At 42.0% G+C, this 20,224-nt stretch overlaps 1 protein-coding gene and 1 pseudogene across 2 annotated transcripts in view; one reads left to right on the top strand and one right to left on the bottom strand.

The window, feature by feature from the left end:
• The window catches only part of TIAM2 (TIAM Rac1 associated GEF 2), a 236,727-nt gene that overhangs the window by 163,317 nt on the left and 53,186 nt on the right, over positions 1-20,224 (top strand). The window contains exons 11-15 of the mRNA XM_082404547.1: positions 6,283-6,444; positions 7,842-7,946; positions 8,128-8,206; positions 11,782-11,874; positions 12,443-12,706. Coding sequence (XP_082260673.1) covers positions 6,283-6,444; positions 7,842-7,946; positions 8,128-8,206; positions 11,782-11,874; positions 12,443-12,706 — 703 coding nt within the window. The remainder of the gene's footprint in view (positions 1-6,282; positions 6,445-7,841; positions 7,947-8,127; positions 8,207-11,781; positions 11,875-12,442; positions 12,707-20,224) is intronic.
• Positions 9,167-11,774, bottom strand: LOC309634505 (small integral membrane protein 30 pseudogene; annotated as a pseudogene). Its single transcript has one exon. The product of its transcript is annotated as a small integral membrane protein 30 pseudogene (transcript).

Genomic DNA, 20,224 nt, shown 5'->3' with positions numbered 1-20,224 from the left:
GCTGGTCTCTGTGCCCTCCTTTGGCCAGCTTTGACCAAACGGGGCCCTGAGGAAGCCAGATCCATACCTTCCTTTTTTATAAAACATACCATCAAAATGGTGGACTTTTCATAACGAATAATTTCCATTCCCTGCCCCTTTATTTCTATATACATGCAGAGCTTATTTCAAAATCAGATCAAAATACACTGTCCACCAGGGATTTTACTTGATTAAAAGAAATTACATCACTGTTGTTTGCTTGGTTCTTACAATCTTTTATGGTTAGTCATGGTTAGTCATCCCACCAAGTGTGTATGTCGTGTCTCCCAAGCAAACTTGTAACTAGGACCCTTGACTGTGTGTGTGTTCTCAGTCCATGGCTCACTGCTAAGGATATAGTATTGCGTAATAAAGTGCCTGTTAATTGTCTATATTAGATGTAGCCCTTTAATGGTTGAGAAGAGCTGTTTGATCTGCAATGAAAACCCATAATTTTCGTATGTCTTCCAGCATTAAATAACAATTTAAAATTCCTACTTTGAGAGTTTAGATATTGTATCATCAAAGCACTTTCTCTTAACAGAACTTATGTTGGACTTTGAAAATAAATTTTTGCTAAAATAGCCATTAATGGTCAGAATTAAGCTTAGTATTTATTTAAATTGGGCTTAAATTACCAGATGATCTTCTTGTGATTTAATTGACAAGTCCCACTGGCGCTGGAACGAGTGAGAGGAGAGAATTATTGCATCTTTTTTTTTTTTTTTAGGCGTATGTATTTAAACATTTATCCCTATTTGTTTTAACTAAACATTGCTTCTGCTGTAGCAACAGTGCAGAAATTCCTTTGACATATAGGGCTATTTTAATGGTGTGTTTATCATTTCTGTACTGTAGTACTCAGATAACTAGGTTTAAGTGAGTTGCAGATAGAATGAAGGGTATTTGGTTTTTTATGTCTCTGGGACTTAAAATTCTGCCTGTAGCTGGTTGAATAATATTTCATTCCACTTGTTTTCTTTTGCTAATCGTTCTTGGAGAATATTTATAACTTGCACAAAACGTCTGTTTGTAAACAGTGTATTGTGTCCATTAGCGTCACACAGAAAGGCAGTCATTCCTGAGTGTTGGGAGGGAGGAGGGGTCACGGGTATTTAAAAATATTCTATTCTAATTGGTGCATCATATAACAGTCCAACAGTGAGTCACCCTAATTTGAAATCTGTTAAGGTTGGAATAAGGCCAGTCTTATTTGAGCATTTTTTAAAGGACACTTTGGCCAGCCAAAAACGAAAGCTTTTCCTAGGGTACTTCTTTGTGAGTAATAATGAGTCTCAATCAGCGTCTGAAGGGAGATGTTTGTTATGGAGATTGTGACAACAAATCCCTGACGGAGGCTCTGGACGGCAGCTACCCCAGGGGCTTCATCGCAGTTGCTTTGGAGCCCGGGGCCTTGGCTCTCTCTCCTGGAAAATTGGCTTGGGGTGTCCCAACTTTCTGCGGCAGTGAGTGAATGAAGTATTGTCACATCAGTCGTTAGCTCCAAACTGGAAAAAAAAACCCGCTAATGTTGTTTTTTTTAAATGGAAGCTATGAATGAAACCGCTTACTCTTGACCATAACTCTGGTCTGTTTAAATAGAACATTTAGTCTGGAACCGTACATAACATCCGTACGTGCACAGATGGATAGTACATAGATAGGTCTTTGTTTCCCTTTCATATCAACTGATGTTTGGGCCTCGGCCCAAGAAGGAAATAAACACCACCTCCTCTGTGACATTTTGCTGTTGTTAAGACAGCCAAGAGCGCATAACTCCTTTTGTGTTCTCTTCTCATCTCACTTGCTAATAGACCTTCCTTTTATCGGCGACTGTGGTGTGGGCCCGTTTGTGACAGCCAGATTGTGATTTTGCTGCTCACTTGCCTTCAGTGATCCAAGCAGTAATTATGAGCCATTTGATCCAAAAGCATCTGCTGTGAGAACCCACGGAGTTTCAATTTTCTCTCCTTGAGGCACACGGGACAGAAGTAATTTGACATGTGCTTTCAGGACCATTAATATGATAGTAATAAGAAATGCTTCTGTAGAAGTTGCCCTACCCTGAGGGCGGAAGTGATTTGCAAACCTTAACTGTAGTGGGCGCAGTGGCCTCGGCTGCAGTTCAGTGATGTTGCATTTCGTGCGTGGCCACTCAGCGCTGGACCACGCGGTGGTCTGGGCACCCGTAGTCACCGTGATTCCCCAGGGTTTTGAAACAAGGGGTGATTCTCATGCAGTTCTTTATAGTGGCCATTGTTGAATTACGGTGGTCAAGTCTACTATAGTGTAATTCCACAGTCCACACTGAACTTCAAAAAAGACCTTTTACATTGTTTATGGCTCTTTACAGTTTATGTAGTTCGTTCAAATGCCATTCCTCACACCAGTCTCCTGATTTCTCCATGAGGCTGGCGCGCTTTAGCCCCTTGTAAAGGTGAAGAAATAGAAAGAAGCCCGGAGACGTGAGATAACCAGCCCTGACAAGGCTGGGATTTGACCCACATTGTCTGTTTATTATATTTTTTGCTGTTTCGCTTGTCTTCTCCAGGAACTGGAAAACTTGAACAGGCTGATTGGAAACTAATTCTGTGGGGAGGGAGAGATGGAGTGGGTGGGGGGAGTGTGCAGTGGTAGCCAACCGGGGACTTCTGGGTGGGTGGTTAGAAGGTTAATTTAATGTAGCACCTTTAAGGCTAAGCGGAGAAAGGAGTTTTCCAGATACATCAACTTGCTGGGCTTATTTTCACGATTCCCTGTTCCTTTTATGAAAAACAATGTAGGAGAATATCTTATCTGGCTTATTGAAAATAAAGCATGTGATTTCAGCATGGATAACATTGACCCTTGAGGGAATCAATCCAGTTTTTTTCTCCAAGTGGGTACATCTTCCAACAGCCTAGGAGATCTGTAAGCACCAAGTAGCCTTTTCTTTTTCTAGTTCTAATTAACGAATCAATTCTACATCCTCATTGCTTCCTTTGAATAGCCAGATTTTACCTTTCTTTAATTGCGTACACTTCTAGGGGGTGTGTGTGTGAGAGTGTGTGAGATGCACAGGAGAAAAGTTACACATAAATGTTCACTGTAGGATCTCTTGAGAGGATCTGAACCTTCCATGGCCTTGGCTTTGATAGGCATCTTCTCATTTGTCATTCAGTTGATCTTAGGTCAACAGTGTAGACTCAGGAAATGATTCCTCAGAGCATGTGTAGGCACAAAACCTTGTTTAATCGAATAGAATATGAACATCTCTTTTGTCCTTTGCATCTCTTAGTTTGCCTGCACACTTTTCCCTAGCCTAGAACTTCTTCCCCTTCAGTAATCTGCTCTTAGTTCTTTTTTTTGAAACTTTAGGGAGGATTAAGAACTTGACATTGTGTAAATAGATTCGAATAGGATACTGAAAATGGACAGCCTTTACCTTCCAAGCCTCCGTGTGACTGTGAATTTCTCGTTGCATCCAATTCAGCATCCATGGCTTGGGTGTGTTCTGGGTGCAGGACGTACTGTGTGGAGGGCTGAAAGAGACTGAGAATGAGAAAGACGGAGCCTCTGTTGTCATTCATCTCAGCACCTGGGGGCGTGGGAGCAGCCTAGAAATGACTGTCAAGTGGGCTGGGCTTCGCTGAGTGCTGTACCGGGACATGGGTGTAGATGCGTCTGAGTGGAATTAGGGTTAGGGGGCGAAGAGAGCAGGAGACACTTCACAAGAGGGGAGGGTAGTGTTTGAAATAAGGTTGAAAGGTATATGTGGTTTCAGCACAGAAGCCGTGAGGAGGGTAAAGCAGGTGAAGGAAGTGGAGGCGACCAGGGGTCTGGAGGCAGGAGAGTGCTGCTGCTTTGTGGGGTTGTCAGGGGAGCCAGAACATGGTGTGCATCCAGAAACACGCCGAAGAGTCCAGAAGGTTGGCTTGTGTCCATTTTGCGAGAGCTAGCTGACTGCCGGGCTGGTGTTTCTGTAGTGCAGTGGCGGGGAGCAGAGGCTCACACCCAGGTTCCAGGGTTCAGATCCCCACAGTACAACAGTCACAGCCTACTGTGGGAGCTTGGGCAGGTTTCTAGAATTTTCCGAGCCTCATGATTCTCACTTGTTAAATGGAGGGTCGGGACAGTGCCAGCCTCAGAGGGTTGTGAATGGTGAGTGAACTGGCAGTGTGTAGTACGGTCTCTCTGGGATGGGGATAGGAGGGCAGGGGAGGGCAGTTGTGAATTTGTATTTCCCCGTCCCAACCCCAGTGGTCCATCCTAGATCACGCCTTTCCTGTTCTGCTCTAGAAGTGCAGACCTGAATTGCTTGGCAGTGGCGGTCAGGACGATGTGACTTCCTCTTGGACTGGCCCTTTGTGGTTTCTTATTCCACAGTGACCTCTGCTGGGCTTTTAAGGCAGTACCAGCTTGTTGCTGATGCACGTGGTTGAAGTAACTGCTCAAATGAGCAGAAGTGCCTGGAGGTTTATTTAACCAGAGAAGAAAACGTGACCCATGTGAGATGGGACCCTACAGGGGAAACTGGCGTCCATGCTGGTTCCCTGTGTCCTTGGCTCCGGGCTTCCGCTCCTCTGTCTCTCTCTCTCTCTCTTTTTATTTTCCTTTTGCTTTGGCACGTGAGGTTCATTTTCATTCTAGGCTGTGATCATCTTTCCAGGAAAATGTACAGAAAGTGACAGATCCAGAAATGCCACTTTTTTTTTTTTAATAAATTTATTTATTGATTTATTGTTGGCTGCATTGGGTCTTCGTTGCTGCGCATTGGCTTTCCCCAGTTGCGGCGAGTGGAGGCCACTCTTCGTTGCGGCGCGCGGGCTTCCCATTGCGGTGGCTTCTCGTTGCGGAGCACAGGCTCCAGGCACGTGGGCTTCAGTAGTTGTGGCATGTGGGCTCAGTAGTTGTGGCTCACGGGCTCTAGAGCACAAGCTCAGTAGTTGTGGCGCACGGGCTTTAGTTGCTCCGCGGCATGTGGGATCTTCCCAGACCGGGACACGAACCCGTGTCCCCTGCACTGGCAGGCGGACTCCCAACCACTGAGCCACCAGGAAGTCCCCAGAAATGCCACTTTAAAGATGAACACCGCATTTAAAAAGACAACACAGGAAGATTGATTCTTCCCTTTCTTTGCCTAAACCTGTTTTGTTTTGTTTTTTTTAAATTTCTTTACTGTATGTATTCTAGTATTTTGATCCTATACAGGAGGATCTTTTGCTTTGTGGTTTTAAAAAAATGCATAGAATTCAAAGTAAAGTCAAGCATCAGTGACAACTTTAGTGTATGATACATGGGATATAATAATGTGATAGTGTTGGATCTGAATGTAACGTTTTCTGGTGTGTAAGGTGTTTTGACTTCTGTGATCTCCTTTGCTCACGAAATTTGTATTATTAATTAATAAACTTAAGCAATTGTATTATATTAACAGTATCCCCTCTTACAAAATAGAAGTCAAGGCTCAGCAAGGGAAATGTCCTGTCCTACTGCTGGTGAAGTGGTAGAGTTTGTGACTTGAACATCAGTCTTTTGATTTAAATCCCCAAGTCTTGTCTTTACCATCAGACTAACGTGAGAACCTAAGCAGAGGGAAACATTTCTGAGTTGTTTAATAAATGTTATTTATTTTTGTTTATAAATTATAGAAGTACATATTAGCATGAGGTCATGGAGTTACTGTGATGGTGACGTTTAGGAAACAAAACTTCCCTGGGAAAAGTTTGTGAAGGGTGGTGTGGTTGGGGATGATTTCTAAAAGTGTGTCTAGATGTGAAATAGCTGAAGGATGGAAAACCATTTAGCCCAGGATTAAGGGTTAATTTAAAAAAACAAGTAGAAATAAGAGAGAAGAGAAACGTGCTTGGATTAAGTTAAACACAGTTCATGGTTAGAATGCAGGCGGGTGTCAGAGGCCGTGGATGAGAGTGTATCTGAAATTCACTGGGATCATGGCTTAGACGCAGATTTCACTGTGCCCCAGTCAGCCGGCAATTTCTAGAGCAGTCAGTGACTGCAGTGTTCTAACTTGGGCTAAGGCATAGTGGCTAGAGCTCGGGAGGAGGAGTTGATTGACTTCGCTCAGCCTCCCAGGGCTTCAGTTGCACGTGGGTTAAACAAATGAGGAAATCCCAGGCTTGTCTGCCCCAGAGGGTCATGAGAAGCCAGGGTGCGAGGAGTGTGAAATGGCTAACTATAAATTAAGGGGGCATTTTCCCAATAGTTTCCCTCATTTGCTTATCAAGTCTGTCAACCTTTTCCTTTGGGATCTAAAAACAGGTGGAGGACCTGCTGCACATATACAGGTCAGCAGTAGATCGTGTTCCCCGAGACGGCTCATGGGAGAGCCAGACTGACGTTCACTTTCAGGATCATCAAGCTGTGACCGTGATGATCAAGCCGGAACACAGAGTAGAAGATATTCTGACTTTGGCGTGCAAGGTAGTGGATTTTGCGGTAGAAATACACTTCTGAATGGAAATAATCGTTAACATTGCCCTCCTGTGCCTTCTAAATTTGCGTGGTGTTTAAGACCTCACTTTCTACACGAAGGAACCAGTGAACATATTTGTTAATTAACACATTAATTATTAGCATTCTCTTCCTTCATGTCTTAGAAGGATAAGTCATGACCCCTTGCCTTCATGAAGAACCTGAGCTATCTTACTGGAATTCTATATATACCTCTATATCTGAGATAATTATGAAGGCTGTTGTTACTTAGGGTACTTAGAGATGGTGCTCTATGAGAAAGTGGTGTAAACTTTGAATTATTTTGATTGGATCCTAAATAGTTTTATCAAGTTTCTCCAGATTAAATGAGTTACTTGGTACCATCCACAGTTGCTTCATGGAGATTGTTATGAGATGGTGTTTTATTCATTATTCAAACTGGGTTTTATTTTGAAAAGGAAGTTTATGATACATTTTCTAGAGAGCCCTCTGAGATCCATGAAGCAGACTCAGCAACATCAAATCAGATGCTTTCAGACCACCAGATGGTGCAGTAGAGCTGAAATATTTTTAAGTTTGCAGAGAAAATGCAAATACATGAAATGGTAAAAAAGTCATGTAGAGTTTGGTAACTCTTTACCACGAACACTGACTTGCTAGATCATCGTTCATTTCAGTCCTCCTTTGTCACTTTGACTTACGCCTTAGGATTCCAGACATTTATAAACACAGGTTATAATCATGAATTTAATTTCCTTTCACTCCATTATGTCAGGTGTTTATTCAGACAGCAAACAGTATTGTTCGATAGCAATGATATTACTTATTAAGTTGGTAAGTATTCGGATAGAGGAGGTCAGAAGTAGTGGGTGAATTAGACCCAATTAGAACAGAGGCCTGAGATAATTTGTCATCGTTGAAAATGTGTCTGAGAGAGAATGTGTGCGTGTATACACCTTTCCTTGTGAAAAGTGGTTGGAATAGGAAATTCCTAATTCTGAAGTCTGTAGAATATGAGATGGTTGACATTTCACAGATTTCCCTACTTCAGTAACAGGAAACAAATTAAAGTTAGGTACAGTCCATCTATAAAAAGAGAGCATTCGCTGATGATGAGATATATTCTACTATCAGATATCTATGACCATACTTCTTCAAATTACCTCTCTTGCTTTTAGTGATAAGCGGTATCATTTAGAGAAAACCTTAAAAATAATTATTTGTCCCTTTTTTTCTTTTTTGTGTACTTAAATTTGAGCTCTTATGTAGATTTAAACTCAGCAAATTATATATTTCTTTTAGAAATTTCCACTTTGATTTTTAATGAACAGTGATGCATTTAGAAAGAACATTTAACACCTGAATAATTGTCTTTTTCTTCGTAGATGAGGCAGTTGGAACCCAGCCACTATGGCCTACAACTTCGAAAATTAGTGGACGAGAACGTTGAGTACAGTATTCCTGCACCGTATGAATATATGCAAGAGCAGGTGAGTGGGCTTTGGCTTCAGAAAGGGATATCTGAACCCCGTCCGTGGCCCCTTAATTTTAAAAATATGTAACCTGGGAGGAAAATTCTGTTTAAATTGGCATCTAGTTTGGAAACAATCAAAATAAATTTCCAGGTATTATGACATCAAATCTTCTGATTTTGGTTTTTACCTTTTGTAGGTTTATGATGAAATAGAAGTCTTTCCACTAAGTGTTTATGACGTGCAGCTCACAAAGACCGGGGGTGTGTCTGACTTCGGTAAGGATAAGGAGCTCCCTCACCAGAGAACCGTCTGGTCCGTCCTTGCCTAGCTTTGCCCCAGTATCTTTGGACCTAATATTTTTTCTTTACATTTTCAGAAACTATGACAGTAGTTTCTGAGCTTCCTTTCTCTTTCTTCATTTCTATTGATTTATATTAGTGGGCTAAAAAGGTATGCATTACTATTAGGGAAAAATGACAAAGTAATTAAAAGGAATGAATGTAAAAATTGAAGAGAAATTTGAAATGATGGTGATAATAACAACACAGTGGGTTTATAGTGTGCTGGAGGCGGTTCTGAGCTGATTAACTTCTGATTCATGTACCAGTTCTTTTTGTCTCAGTGTCTTTGCTCTTAGCTTTTCACCCACCTGGACGGCTCCCCTCATTTCTCCCTCCCCCAATCTCTCCTCTCTGAGTGTGTAAATCCGACCTGTCCTTCAAGAACTAACTAAAAGTCTAACTTTCTTGAAGAAGCCTTATCTGATTGCTTTGCCTTCAGTTTAACAATTAAGGGTCAGTGTTACCCAAATCACTTCATAGCATTTATTTATTTAACTTACATAATGGGTTTATATTTAATATAGTACTTCTCACCATGGAGATGTTACTCAGTTAATATAAAGATTGTTTTTGTTAAACATTAAATCTCTTCTCCATTTCTTTTCTTGTTTTTTTAAATAACTTTATTTATTTATTTATTTTTGGGTGCATTGGGTCTTTGTTGCTGCACCCGGGCTTTCTCTAGTTGCGGTGAGCAGGGGCTGCTCTGTGTTGCGTTGCACGGGCTTCTCATAGTGGTGGCTTCTCTTGTTGTGGAGCACGGGCTCTAGGCGTACGGGCTTCAGTAGTTGTGGCTCGCAGGCTCAGTAGTTGTGGCTTGCGGGCTCCGGAGCGCAAGCTCAGTAGTTGTGGCGCATAGGCTTCAGTAGTTGTGGCACGCAGGCTCAATAGGTGTGGCTCGCAGGCTCTAGAGCGCAGGCTCAGTAGTTGTGGTGCACGGGCTCAGTTGCTCCGCGGCATGTGGGATCTTCCCGGACCAGGGCTCGAACCCGTGTCCCCTGCATTGGCAGGCGGATTCTTAACCACTGCGCCACCATGGAAGTCCCTCCTCTTCATCTCAATGTCAATATAAAGTATTTTTTTTACATTAAACCTTTTCTCCATTTCAACATTAGATACATTGAATACGTTTTTCTAAACTTTTTCCCCCACAAAGAGGTAAGTTTTATTTTTTGACCGACTGTACTTAATATCTAGGTACAGTATTAACTTGGGAGATAACAAAACAAAAATCCATTAAAAATACGGAGAAAAGACTCCTCAGTGATGCAGGAGGCCGTGATTATAACTGAACAGTGGCAGTTTCCTAGGATTCTGGGCAAGAGTTTTCTTCTTCCTATTGAGAATTCTGAAACTGTGAAATATTACTTATGCAAAGTTCAGCCATCTCACCTCTTTGACCTTCTTTCTAACTAGCAAATGCAAATTACAGACGGCATTTTTCAGTGCATTATTTGTTGTGAAGAAAACGTTTTGTTTTCCATTTAACATAGTATATCAATTTGTTCCTATTTATAGGGAAATAACCAAGACCATGAAACTACCCTATTTACTGTTTCTTGGGAACTTTCAGACACCAAAGCTCAGTTCTGAACCTCAATAGCACAAAGGTTTTCAGGGCAAGGTTTGATTCAGGAGGCCCTTCAAAGTCACATCTGTCCATTCCTCTTTCGTGCACACACCCCCAAACAAGCACAAATGCCTGTAATGCTGAGAACCACACGTAACGAGAGCGATTGCATCTCCGGCTTCTGCTCTTGGTGCTGCAACAGGCGGCACCAAAAGCAATGAAAAGAGGACTAGGAACAGTTGCGTTGAAACTGAGGTCATGATGTTGAGATCTTGAGGTGACTGGTTCTTGAAGGCTGAAGGTTTCAAAGCAAGTGGTATTTGTTTAATTCTATCAGTTCAGGACGCTGAGGCTAAGAGATTACACGTGACAGCGCCTTCAAGGAAGCAGCCATTCACCGCGTAGCGTTTAATTCTTGCATTTCTGTCTGTGTTTAAACTTGGCTTTGAGCTCTTTATAGACTGTGCTCGTGTCTTAAAGTTCCTTCCTATCTTTTGCCTTTTACCATAGGAACTTGATAATTATATAATGGTCAGTAAATATCTCCATAGAAAGATTATTTCGTGTTAGATATATTGACATAATTATTCTCCTTAAAATGTCTAAGGCTGATTAAATCCTAGTCATTGTAATATGTTAAGATTTTCTTTTTATGATTTGTTCTTTTTTTTACTTGATAAAATTGACATGTTCTTTGTTTCTTAATTTTACGTCATCTGTTTGGCCCCAAGTGTTATGTTGGTTTTTCCTCTGAAGCCCACTGAGCATTTTGTCTATGTTTCTATCGGCCTTTACTCTACTCTCCACCGTCTCCATTGGTGAATCTTCTTTAAATTTGAATGACTGAAGGAAGATACCTGCAAAGATAACTTTTTGGTGACCACAATCTTCTGGGCTCTGCCTGAGCACAGAAGAAACAGGCGACATGCCTTTCTTCCTATTGTCAAGGAACTCCCAGTATTATGGGACCAAGACATGGAAACGTGTGTTCCCACCATGGAATCACAGACAAGGGCATGGAGTACCGAGGGCGATGCATTCAGAGAAGGGCCGTCTCTCCTGGTCGTCTCATGTAGTCCTATTTCGGGCGAGCACTGTATCCATTCAAGTATTTTTCCACCTACTTAAATTGGCTAGCCCCATATAGAGTTGTTTCTGAACAAATATTTTGTATTGAAGTGAACTTACTTTATTTTAATAAGACTATTTTTTGTCTCAACTTTTTAAAAAAATTTAAATGGTGGTAAACTACACATAACATACAGTTTACCTTCATAACAATTGTTAAGAATGGTTAAAATGACAATTCAGCGGCATTAAATACACTCGTATTGTTGTGTCACCATGAACAGCATCTATTTCCAAAACTGTTTTTGTCTTGCAAAACCGGGACTCTGTTAAACAATAACTTCCCGTTCCTTCTTCCCTCAGCACCTGGCAACCAACCTTCTATTTTTTGTCTCTATAAATTTGACTGCTCTAGCCCCTCATATAAGTGGAATCATACAGTATTTGTTCTTTTGTGGCTGGCTTATTTCATGTAGCATAATGTCCTCAAGGTTTGTGTTGTAGCGTGTGTCAGAATTTTCTTCCTTTTTCTGAGTGAAGGTATTGCATTGTATGTCTCTACCACGTTCTGTTTTTCCATTCCTCTGTCCATGGACAGCTGGGTTGCTTCCACCTTCTGGCTGTTGTGAATAATGCTGCTCTGAACATGGATATATTGTCTCAACTTTTGAATAAGGCTGTGCACTCATTTTTCTTACACCTTTAGATCTGACACATTCCCCTTTTTCTGCCCCTGCTAGATATCAAAATAGTTGTAATTTAGACTTTCTAAACATACCACACTTCTGAGAACTGATGGTCAAGGAAGTACTGCCCATTGATTGAGTGTGATGAATTTAGACTTGTTTTCTCCTTTTATTTTCATCCCTAGGGTTTGCAGTGACCGCGCAGGTGGACGAACGTCAGCATCTCTGCCGCATTTTTATAAGTGATGTCCTCCCGGATGGCCTGGCGTATGGGGAAGGTCCGTGTGGCTCACGGTGTCTCTGTTCTCTCTTAATTCTGCGCAGTGCGGTGCAGTCTGGCTAGTGAAATTTTCTTACGATTTTGTCAGAAAATAATTTCTCCTAGAATTTTAAAGAAAGGAAACTTAATGGTTGAATTGAAAATGCATATGCACATACACATACATACACACATATATGTATATAGAGAGAATTTGTGTGTGTGGTTTTGAAAGAGAGAGAGAGAGCATACACACACACAGTGCACATGCACACGTACGGACAGATGGAGCCGGCCAGGCGGACAGACGCAGGCAAATGTTGTTTCCCAGGGCACTGAACATCACATAGAGGAATAATTAATTTGAGTGACTCTCAAGCTATTTCTGCTAATACTAGTCTGAGAGAGCTGAAATTTGTTATCAGTGGAATCCAAATACTACACATTTTGGCGCTTTCTTTTAAAGTGGCAACAGAACAGTCCCTGAGAACGCTAGACGGTTTGAGTTTGCAGCCGTCTTTCATCTTAAAATGTTTCTCTCAGTAATATCTCTCTCTCTTCTTCCTCTGTGTCCCCTTTCTCCTCAGGGCTGAGAAAGGGCAATGAAATCATGACCTTAAATGGGGAAGCCGTGTCTGATCTTGACCTCAAGCAGATGGAGGCCCTGTTTTCTGAGAAGAGTGTCGAGCTCACTCTGATTGCCAGGCCGCCGGACACAAAAGCAACTCTGTGTTCTTCCTGGTCCGACAGTGACCTGTTCTCAAGGGACCAGAAGGGTCTGCTGCCCCCTCCTAACCAGTCCCAACTCCTGGAGGAATTCCTGGATAACTTTAAAAAGGATACGGCAAATGGTAAGGTTTTGTTCTTTCTTCCTTCACTGCTGGTATCACCAGCTAATATTTTTAGGCTGTGATTTTGCTTGCAAACTGAGATTATTTAAGCTATTCAAAGAATGTTTTCTCATTTCTTAGAAGAACACAGATGCCAACCAAGTAGATTTGATATAAAATTCCATGCATTTTAGTAATTATCTCTTTTAGTGAAAATAGAAAATAATGGTTTTTGCACAAAATAACTTTCTTGAAAATTGCAGTCTTAAAAAAAACATCACCCATGATATTTAGTATTGTAATTACTTTGTTACTGAAGGAGATGAAAGCCAGCATAAATGCCAAAGTTGATTTTTCTATTCAGTTGAGTGTAAGGCAAAGGCATTTTGCAGTAATTTATTGGGTTCTAAGAAGGGTTGATGCAATTCAGTTCTTTAACTCTTGTTGACTACTGCTTCCTCAATAAACTGCGAACTTTTCACGTAGGTCATGAATTCTAAAATTTTGTAAAGGCCTAAAAATGAAAAATTGTATGCCAGCTTATTTTTCTGAAGGTGAGATTTCCATGTAAGGCAGTCATTTGAAGGTTTGAATTTCTGAGTTTATTATTCGTGCATATTTCATATTTTGTAGTCAAGTAAATTAGGGGCTCCAGCTCACACTGAAAACCTGTGGTTTCCTTCTGTATCCCTGGAGGGTGCTGGCCAAGCCCCCATAGGAGACCAAGCGTGAGGTCTTATGTTACAAGCACACAAAGTAATTTTTGTACTTAATTATAATGATAATAGATTTCCAATGGAAATCTCTGCATGATTACCAAAAATGAATGAAAAACAAAAAGAGAAGCTGTTAAGATCAATGTAATTATAAAACAAGTTTATTAGGTCATTTTTGGAATTAAAAAATCAGATTGTAAGATTTGTGATTCAGTAAGGTATATACTGCCTTTTCCTCCTCTCTAGAGGTTTCCCTCCAATTTAAAATGCCATTACATTGACTGTTGACATATAAAAGCGAGTGTCATAAAACCAAAATTATGATGGAACTAATTAATTACTTGGTTATATTAGGGCCATCATTCAGCCACCCTGGGCTGCTCTTACAGGTCTGAGTATTCTACATAAGACATCGTGTGTCCACTCGTTGGACTCATTATTCTTGAGGGATACATTCACTGCCTGTTATATCTCTATGTATTTTATCATAATAAGAAATCACTGCAGAATCAATAACACTTTTGGTACTTAGAGGAATGAATTTCTATAGAAGGTAGCAAAAGAGGCAAATTTACCTTTTTTTTTTTTTTTTCCCAAACAGTTAAGGATCAAGCAGGTCAGTTAATCTTGTTTTTCACTTTTTTTTTTTTTTTTTTTTTTTTGGGCAAGGAAACAGCATAAGAGGAGGGCCTGGATATGTTAGATGGCTGCTAGAGTTCTTGTCCTAGGGACCCATTCTTAGGGGTTACGGTTTTGTAACTTACCTAAGGCTACCTGTGTCAGTGTGTGCAGGTGGCTTAGCTTAGCCTGTGGCAGGGCTTTCCCACCCTGGTCTGAACTGTGTGTGCCACAGGTACCCGCAGGGACGCAGGGCATACCTCTGCTCATCCTTCCCTGGATGGGTTATCACCACCCTGTCTTCCTGGTGAGACCGTGCTCTGTGGGCATGAAGCATCTTCTCCCCAGGGATTTACTGTCTGTCCCCTCCACTGCTCCAGAGTAATGTGCTTGCGTTGGAAACAAAACAGCCACGATGGACTGCTTTTCCACATGCTTGGCAAATATGGAATTTATTTCTTTTCTTTTTTTTTTTCTCTATCAATTTGTTGTTTTTTTCTTAAAACTGTAGTTGATTTACAGTGTCGTGTTAAGTTCTGCTGTACAACAAAATGATGCAGTTATGCATATGTATACATTCTTTTTCATGTTCTTTTCCATTATGGTTTATTACAGGATATTGCATTTAGTTCCCTGTGCTCTACAGCAAGGCCTTGTTGTTTATCCATTCTGTATAGAATAGTTTGCATCTGCTAACCCCAAACTCCCAGTCCTTCCCTCCCCCACCCCCCTCCCCCTTTGTTTGTTTTCTTTTTTGAAGTAGTTGTGTAGCTTGTGAAGGAAGTTAAATGCCTGTGAGTGAACATCTCAGAAGGAAGCGTGTCCGTTTTTAAGGTCGGGGGCGTGTCGGGGGGATGGAGGGAAGAAGATAAGGGAGAGGAGAGAGAAAAGAGGGAAGCTCTCAGCTGAGCCTACCATCGTGATGGCACGAGAAGCCCGTGTTCGTGGAAGTGGGGAGGTGGATGGTGTGGTGACAGGCAAGCAGGCTTTGAGTCCCACCTGGGCTTGAGTCCGGGCGTGCCCTTCACAGCTTGTGTGACCTTGGGGGCAGCGCTCAGCCAGGGGGGAGTGGGCATCGGTGGGTGACACCCCAGCTGCGCTATCCCCTGCCAAGACAGTTCTGGGGTGCACCCCCCAGTTCTTCAGAGGCCCCTGTGGAGTTGATTCCTCCTGCACGTGGAACCTCATTTCACACCTTTTATGGGCTTTCTGCCCTCTGGTCTCACTGGCCTCACTGCCTCGCTTGGGCTTCTTGAGATCACCTTCTAGATAAACTTCTGTACCCACGACCTTGGCTCAGACTCTGCGTCTGGGGGAGCCCGAATGAGGACACCGAGCCTTGATTCCTCATCTGGAAGACGAGGCTTCCGTCCCTGCGCAACGGGCCGCCATGAGCTTGAGCTAGTCGGTGTCTGCTCAGGTCCAGCCCAGCTCCTATGGGGCAGGAGACCTGAATATGGGAGTCTCCCCTCCCCTTCCCCCATCCCGTGAGCTCACTGCCTCATTGAAGGTCACCTTGACTTGCTTTGGTGATGAATTAGGAAACAGTAGTCCCACTTTCATGCTAAAAAAAAGGTTTTAAAATTACACAAATAAAAGAATTTAAGTGATTTTTGAAAAACAATTTTTCATACAACTTGGAATGATACTTAGGAGTGGTCATTTCAGAGTCTGCCTTTCCCTAAATTTCACGTGCTCTCAGCGTTACCAAAGGCAGCCTGGTACTTGAAAAGAAGGAAGCTTTCCCTGTTTTATTTTCCCGAGAAGCCAATCCTTTGCCTGTTGATAAAAACCACACAGCTGGCTCTCTGGAAGGGAAGGCCTGGTGTTTTTGTTTGTTTGTTTGTTTTGAATAGAAACTGTAAGAACGTCAGAAGGTGGAGAAAGAAGAAGCCCTCAGCAGCTGTTTTGGGTATATCTTAACTGTCTGGGCTGAATATTCACTGAGCCCTATTGGGTGTTTAAAATATGCAAGACTGGAGGGTAAGCGACGTGAGTTTAGGACTTTTGGTCTCCTTTGGTTTTAGTCAGGTATCCAGAAATTTATGTTTGTTAGCTTTAGTCTCTTGATCAGGCTTGAGTTGGGGAAAACAAAAACAAAACCCCTCTATAAGTGAGTGAAAGAAATGGTGGTAGTGGTGACAAGTCCCATGGAACTCGGGCAGGGATTGAGTTGCTGTTCAGGTTCCATGCTTTTCTAGAAAAGAAGCATCCTAGTGGTGTTTGAGACTCATGGATGTGAATAGTGTTTAAGGAAATGGTTCTTAGACTTCATAGTGCTTAAAACTCACCGGATGAGCTTGTGAAAATGCAAATTCCTGGGTCCTGCAATCAGAAAGCCCCCTTCAGGTGGTCTGGGGTAGTGCCAGCTCTGTCGTGGACCCGGGCTCGCTCACATTGTCAAGGCCAGTAGTCTGAAGGAGGTGGTCTGATCCTCAGCAGTAGGACCTACCCTTCCCTGAACGCCTCTGTGCCCAGCGCTTGAGAATTAAACAAGATAATGTGTATAAAGTTCTCAGCAAATGACAGCGATTATGCCTGTGTGCTGATAGTCTCTCAATCAGGGAATCCCATGCCCCTAGGCCCACCACTGTCCTCAGTGCAATCAGGAGGCAGCACACAGTATTCTCAAATGAGCAGTTCCCCTCATTGGTTCTCAGCCCACCCTCAGGAGACAGTCCCATTCAGTGGATTGATACACTGAGAAGCAAAGAACTTCCAACAGTCAATGGCTTTGCTGTGATATTCCCCTGACGCTGTGGGGAGTGGAATGGGCAGGGAAGTGGAATGGGCAGAGAAGTGATAGGTGTTCAGTACTAAGTTCCTTTGTATCCTTAGAAATGAATGACCATTTGATTCCTGCCTGTAAGCGTTTGAATTTCTGTTCTAGTTCTCTATAGGAGAGAGAGAGAAGAAATGTATAGAGGCTGTATTTGACTTGAGAGGAAATATCGTCTGTAAAGACTTTTTATAGAGAGAATTAGTTTTACCGCTGGAATTCCCCAGAGAAGCCGATGTTATTTTTGAGCCAACAAGGCCACTATTGAAGGCCTCAGACGTGCCAGCCCTGTTGATATTGGGTTCCTGTTAATGCTGTTTTTGATTTATATTGAAAATCCCTTTTCCAGTATATGCCATCTTTTGAAAAATTTCAAAAGCTTTTAAGAGAGTCTTATCGGGCATAGACTTCCTGAGCAAAGCCTTTATGTAAACATTGAACTTGATGTGGCATTAATGTATTCTCCATCTATAAACAGCTGTTCATGTGGCCTTGTTAGGATTGGGGTATATTTAACAGGAGACAAAAATAGAAAAGACCTATGTTCCTGCTTCCATTTAGATAATGTTAGCCCAGCAAATGCTTCTTACTGGATGATGAAGGTAATTGCAGCCTGAGGTTCTTTTTTTAATTCCCCACCCGACTTTGAATCACTCTTTTTAAATTGCTGTATGAGTAGTGTAGAGTCTTAGTCTACCAGAAGCCACTTAGATGCAAATTTGCTCTTCGGAATGAATTGCTCCTGGGAATGTATGTGTCCATTATACAGCTTTCACCAGGGGAAGAATTATAGAGCCAGCTCTGATGTGGCGAACCCACTTTTTCCTGTTTATGAGAGTGAGGGCATTTCAGCTCCCATAGCCTGGTTTGGGATGACTAAGAGCAATGAGCTCAGAAAATGCCCTGTTTGTGTGTGAAACTGCTGTTACTGAGTCTCTCTGGCTGACACCCCAGATCCCCAGATGTCAAAACATATTCAAGTTCTTAAAGATGGTTGGCGTATGTAAAAAATTTTTTTTAAATCTGGGCGGGAAATACTGATTTTACCACGACACAGAGAACTTTGCTCTCAGAGTTCATAGTTTCTTATGATGGTGCCGAAGGTAGTTTTCAATTTCATCAGCAGAAGTGAGCAATGTGGCTTTCTGTTAGCGGTAACTATGGTCCTTGGGTGCTAATTCCCTTATGAAGCTTAGTGTTGTTATTGGGGAATTTGTTTTCCTCTTTCCCATATTCATTCATTTATTCACTTGTTTAACAAATAAACAACTTTTTGCTAAATGTTGCAGGTATATAAAAATGAGTTAGTTGTTATTTTTTTTTACCTTCAAGGAGCTTATAGTTGAGTAGGAAAAGTGAAACACTTGCAAATAATAATTCACGTTTGAAAAAAAAACTTTTCAATGAAGAGAATTAGAGGTCCACCTCAGAGGTAGAATTCCCACTGATTTTTCTGTTTGTTTCTGCTGGGAGCCAAGGGGTCCCCAAAGAGACGTGTGAGAATTGGAGAAAGGTTAGCATTTGATCTGAGCGTGTTAGGTGGGCAGGTTGTGGATTGGAAGGTGTGTGGTGGAAGCGGGAGAGCATTTCATGGAGAGCATGTGACCTGCGACACAGGCCCAAAGCAGAGGTCACCTGGCTCTGTGCGAGTGGGAAATAACATTGGAAAGTCTGTTGGGGCCAGATTGTATTAAAACTCTGAATTCCTGGGGTTTTTAACAAATATATCATGGCAGGTAGCTGAAGAAACTAGCGAGTATTGCCTTACTTTCCCCTGCCTTAAAAAAAAAAAACCAGAGAATTTGTCTGGTCATTTAAGGAACACTAAAGTGTGGCTCGAAATCCTCCCAGGGTAGATACTCCACCTTCCGCATATTGGCTTTATTATTCCACTGCTAGAGCTTCATTCCTTTGGCTCTTACAGTATTGTTTTTTTTTTTTTTTTAAGTATTGTTATTTTTAATGATCCAAAGTCCCTTGTAAAATAAAGACTCAAATAAATGTTTTTTGGGGAAAGAGTGAATCAGTGAATTACTATCAGTGCCCAGAAAAACAAAGTGCTCCTCAACATCGTGACGCTGTGTCCACTAGTGGCGTGGTCCTTGCAGGTCCCCTTTAGGGATGTGGCTGGCCTCAGGCCAGGCCGGCTGGTGGTGAGCAGATACCCGTAGCACCGAGGATGAGACAGTGTCCGAACTGAGGGAGAAGCTGGTGGATAAAACTTGCTGGCATTTTGAGTAAAACCAGTCCTGTGTTCTCTGTCCTAACGTAACATGCAAATTCATCTTTCAGGTTAAAATCTACAGAATTCTCTGAAGAACACAGCATGCAATTTCTGTTGGCTGTATCACTTTTAATAGCCATTTGAAAGTTGGGATGATTGGATCAAATACAGTCTCCTGTTCATGCAAAGTGAGCCAGGTCTCTATGAGGTAGTAGTTGTATAAAACTGTTACCTATTGTTGGAAAGAGGAAATGTTATATAGCCTGTTACATAAAAGGAAAAAAAAAGGTCTGACTCTTCCTGTGGATATTACAAGTACTGATTGCCAAATGATGCTTGTTTGTTGGAAAGGGGAAATATTACATAGCCTGTTACATAAAAGGAAGAAAAAAGGTCTGACTCTTCCTGCGGATGTTAGCAGTACTGATTGCCAAATGATGCTTGTCTGCATTTCCATTTTTTCTTCCCCTTCTTTTGTAAATGAATTATGTTCCTGACTTTATTCCTCCCTATGAAAGAATTGAGACTCAGGAAGGACCAAGTATAGACATCTCCCTTTTAGCTCTCACTTCTAGAGGCAGCTATATGTGGCTGTATCTTTAATTTTTTTGGATTGGTAATACATGGGCATGATACGAAATTCCAGCAGTATAAAAGGTTAAACTGTGATAGATAAGTCCGCCTAAGCTATGTCGTCACGTGGTTAAGAGCACGGACGCTAGCCAGACACCCTGGGTGCGAGCCTTGGCTCCAGGCTCGCCCGCTTACTAGCTGTGTGGCCTTGGTTGGGCAAGTCACTTACACTCTCTGTGCTGAGTTTTTGCAGCTGTAAAGTAGTTTAGGATTTTGGATCATGGGATCAATGAACTAATACCTGGAAAGAACTAGACTGTGCCTGGCACAGAGTAAAGGCCATGTAAGTGGTAGTTAAACAAATAAAAGAGATAAATTTCTCCCACCCTGTCCTTGGCCACCCAGTTTCTCTCCCAGAGGTAATCTTTGTGCTTAGTTTCTTTCTGATCCTGGCCTGGAGACTCTTAAATGTTGGGGGAAATGGTGGGGTAATTTTCTCCTTGGCTTTAACTGCATTATCTTCATACATGGCTTGTGGTAGGCAGAATCATGGCTCCCCCAGGAATGTCTACATCCTAATCTCTGGAGCCTGTGAATATGGCAAAAGGAGCTTACATGGCAAAAAGGAC

The sequence above is a fragment of the Balaenoptera borealis genome (genome assembly GCF_965194805.1).
Source record: "Balaenoptera borealis genome assembly, chromosome: 9".
NCBI lineage: Eukaryota > Metazoa > Chordata > Mammalia > Artiodactyla > Balaenopteridae > Balaenoptera > Balaenoptera borealis.
The sequence above is the reverse complement of the archived record's forward strand: the minus strand, read 5'-3'. Positions and strand labels throughout refer to the sequence as shown.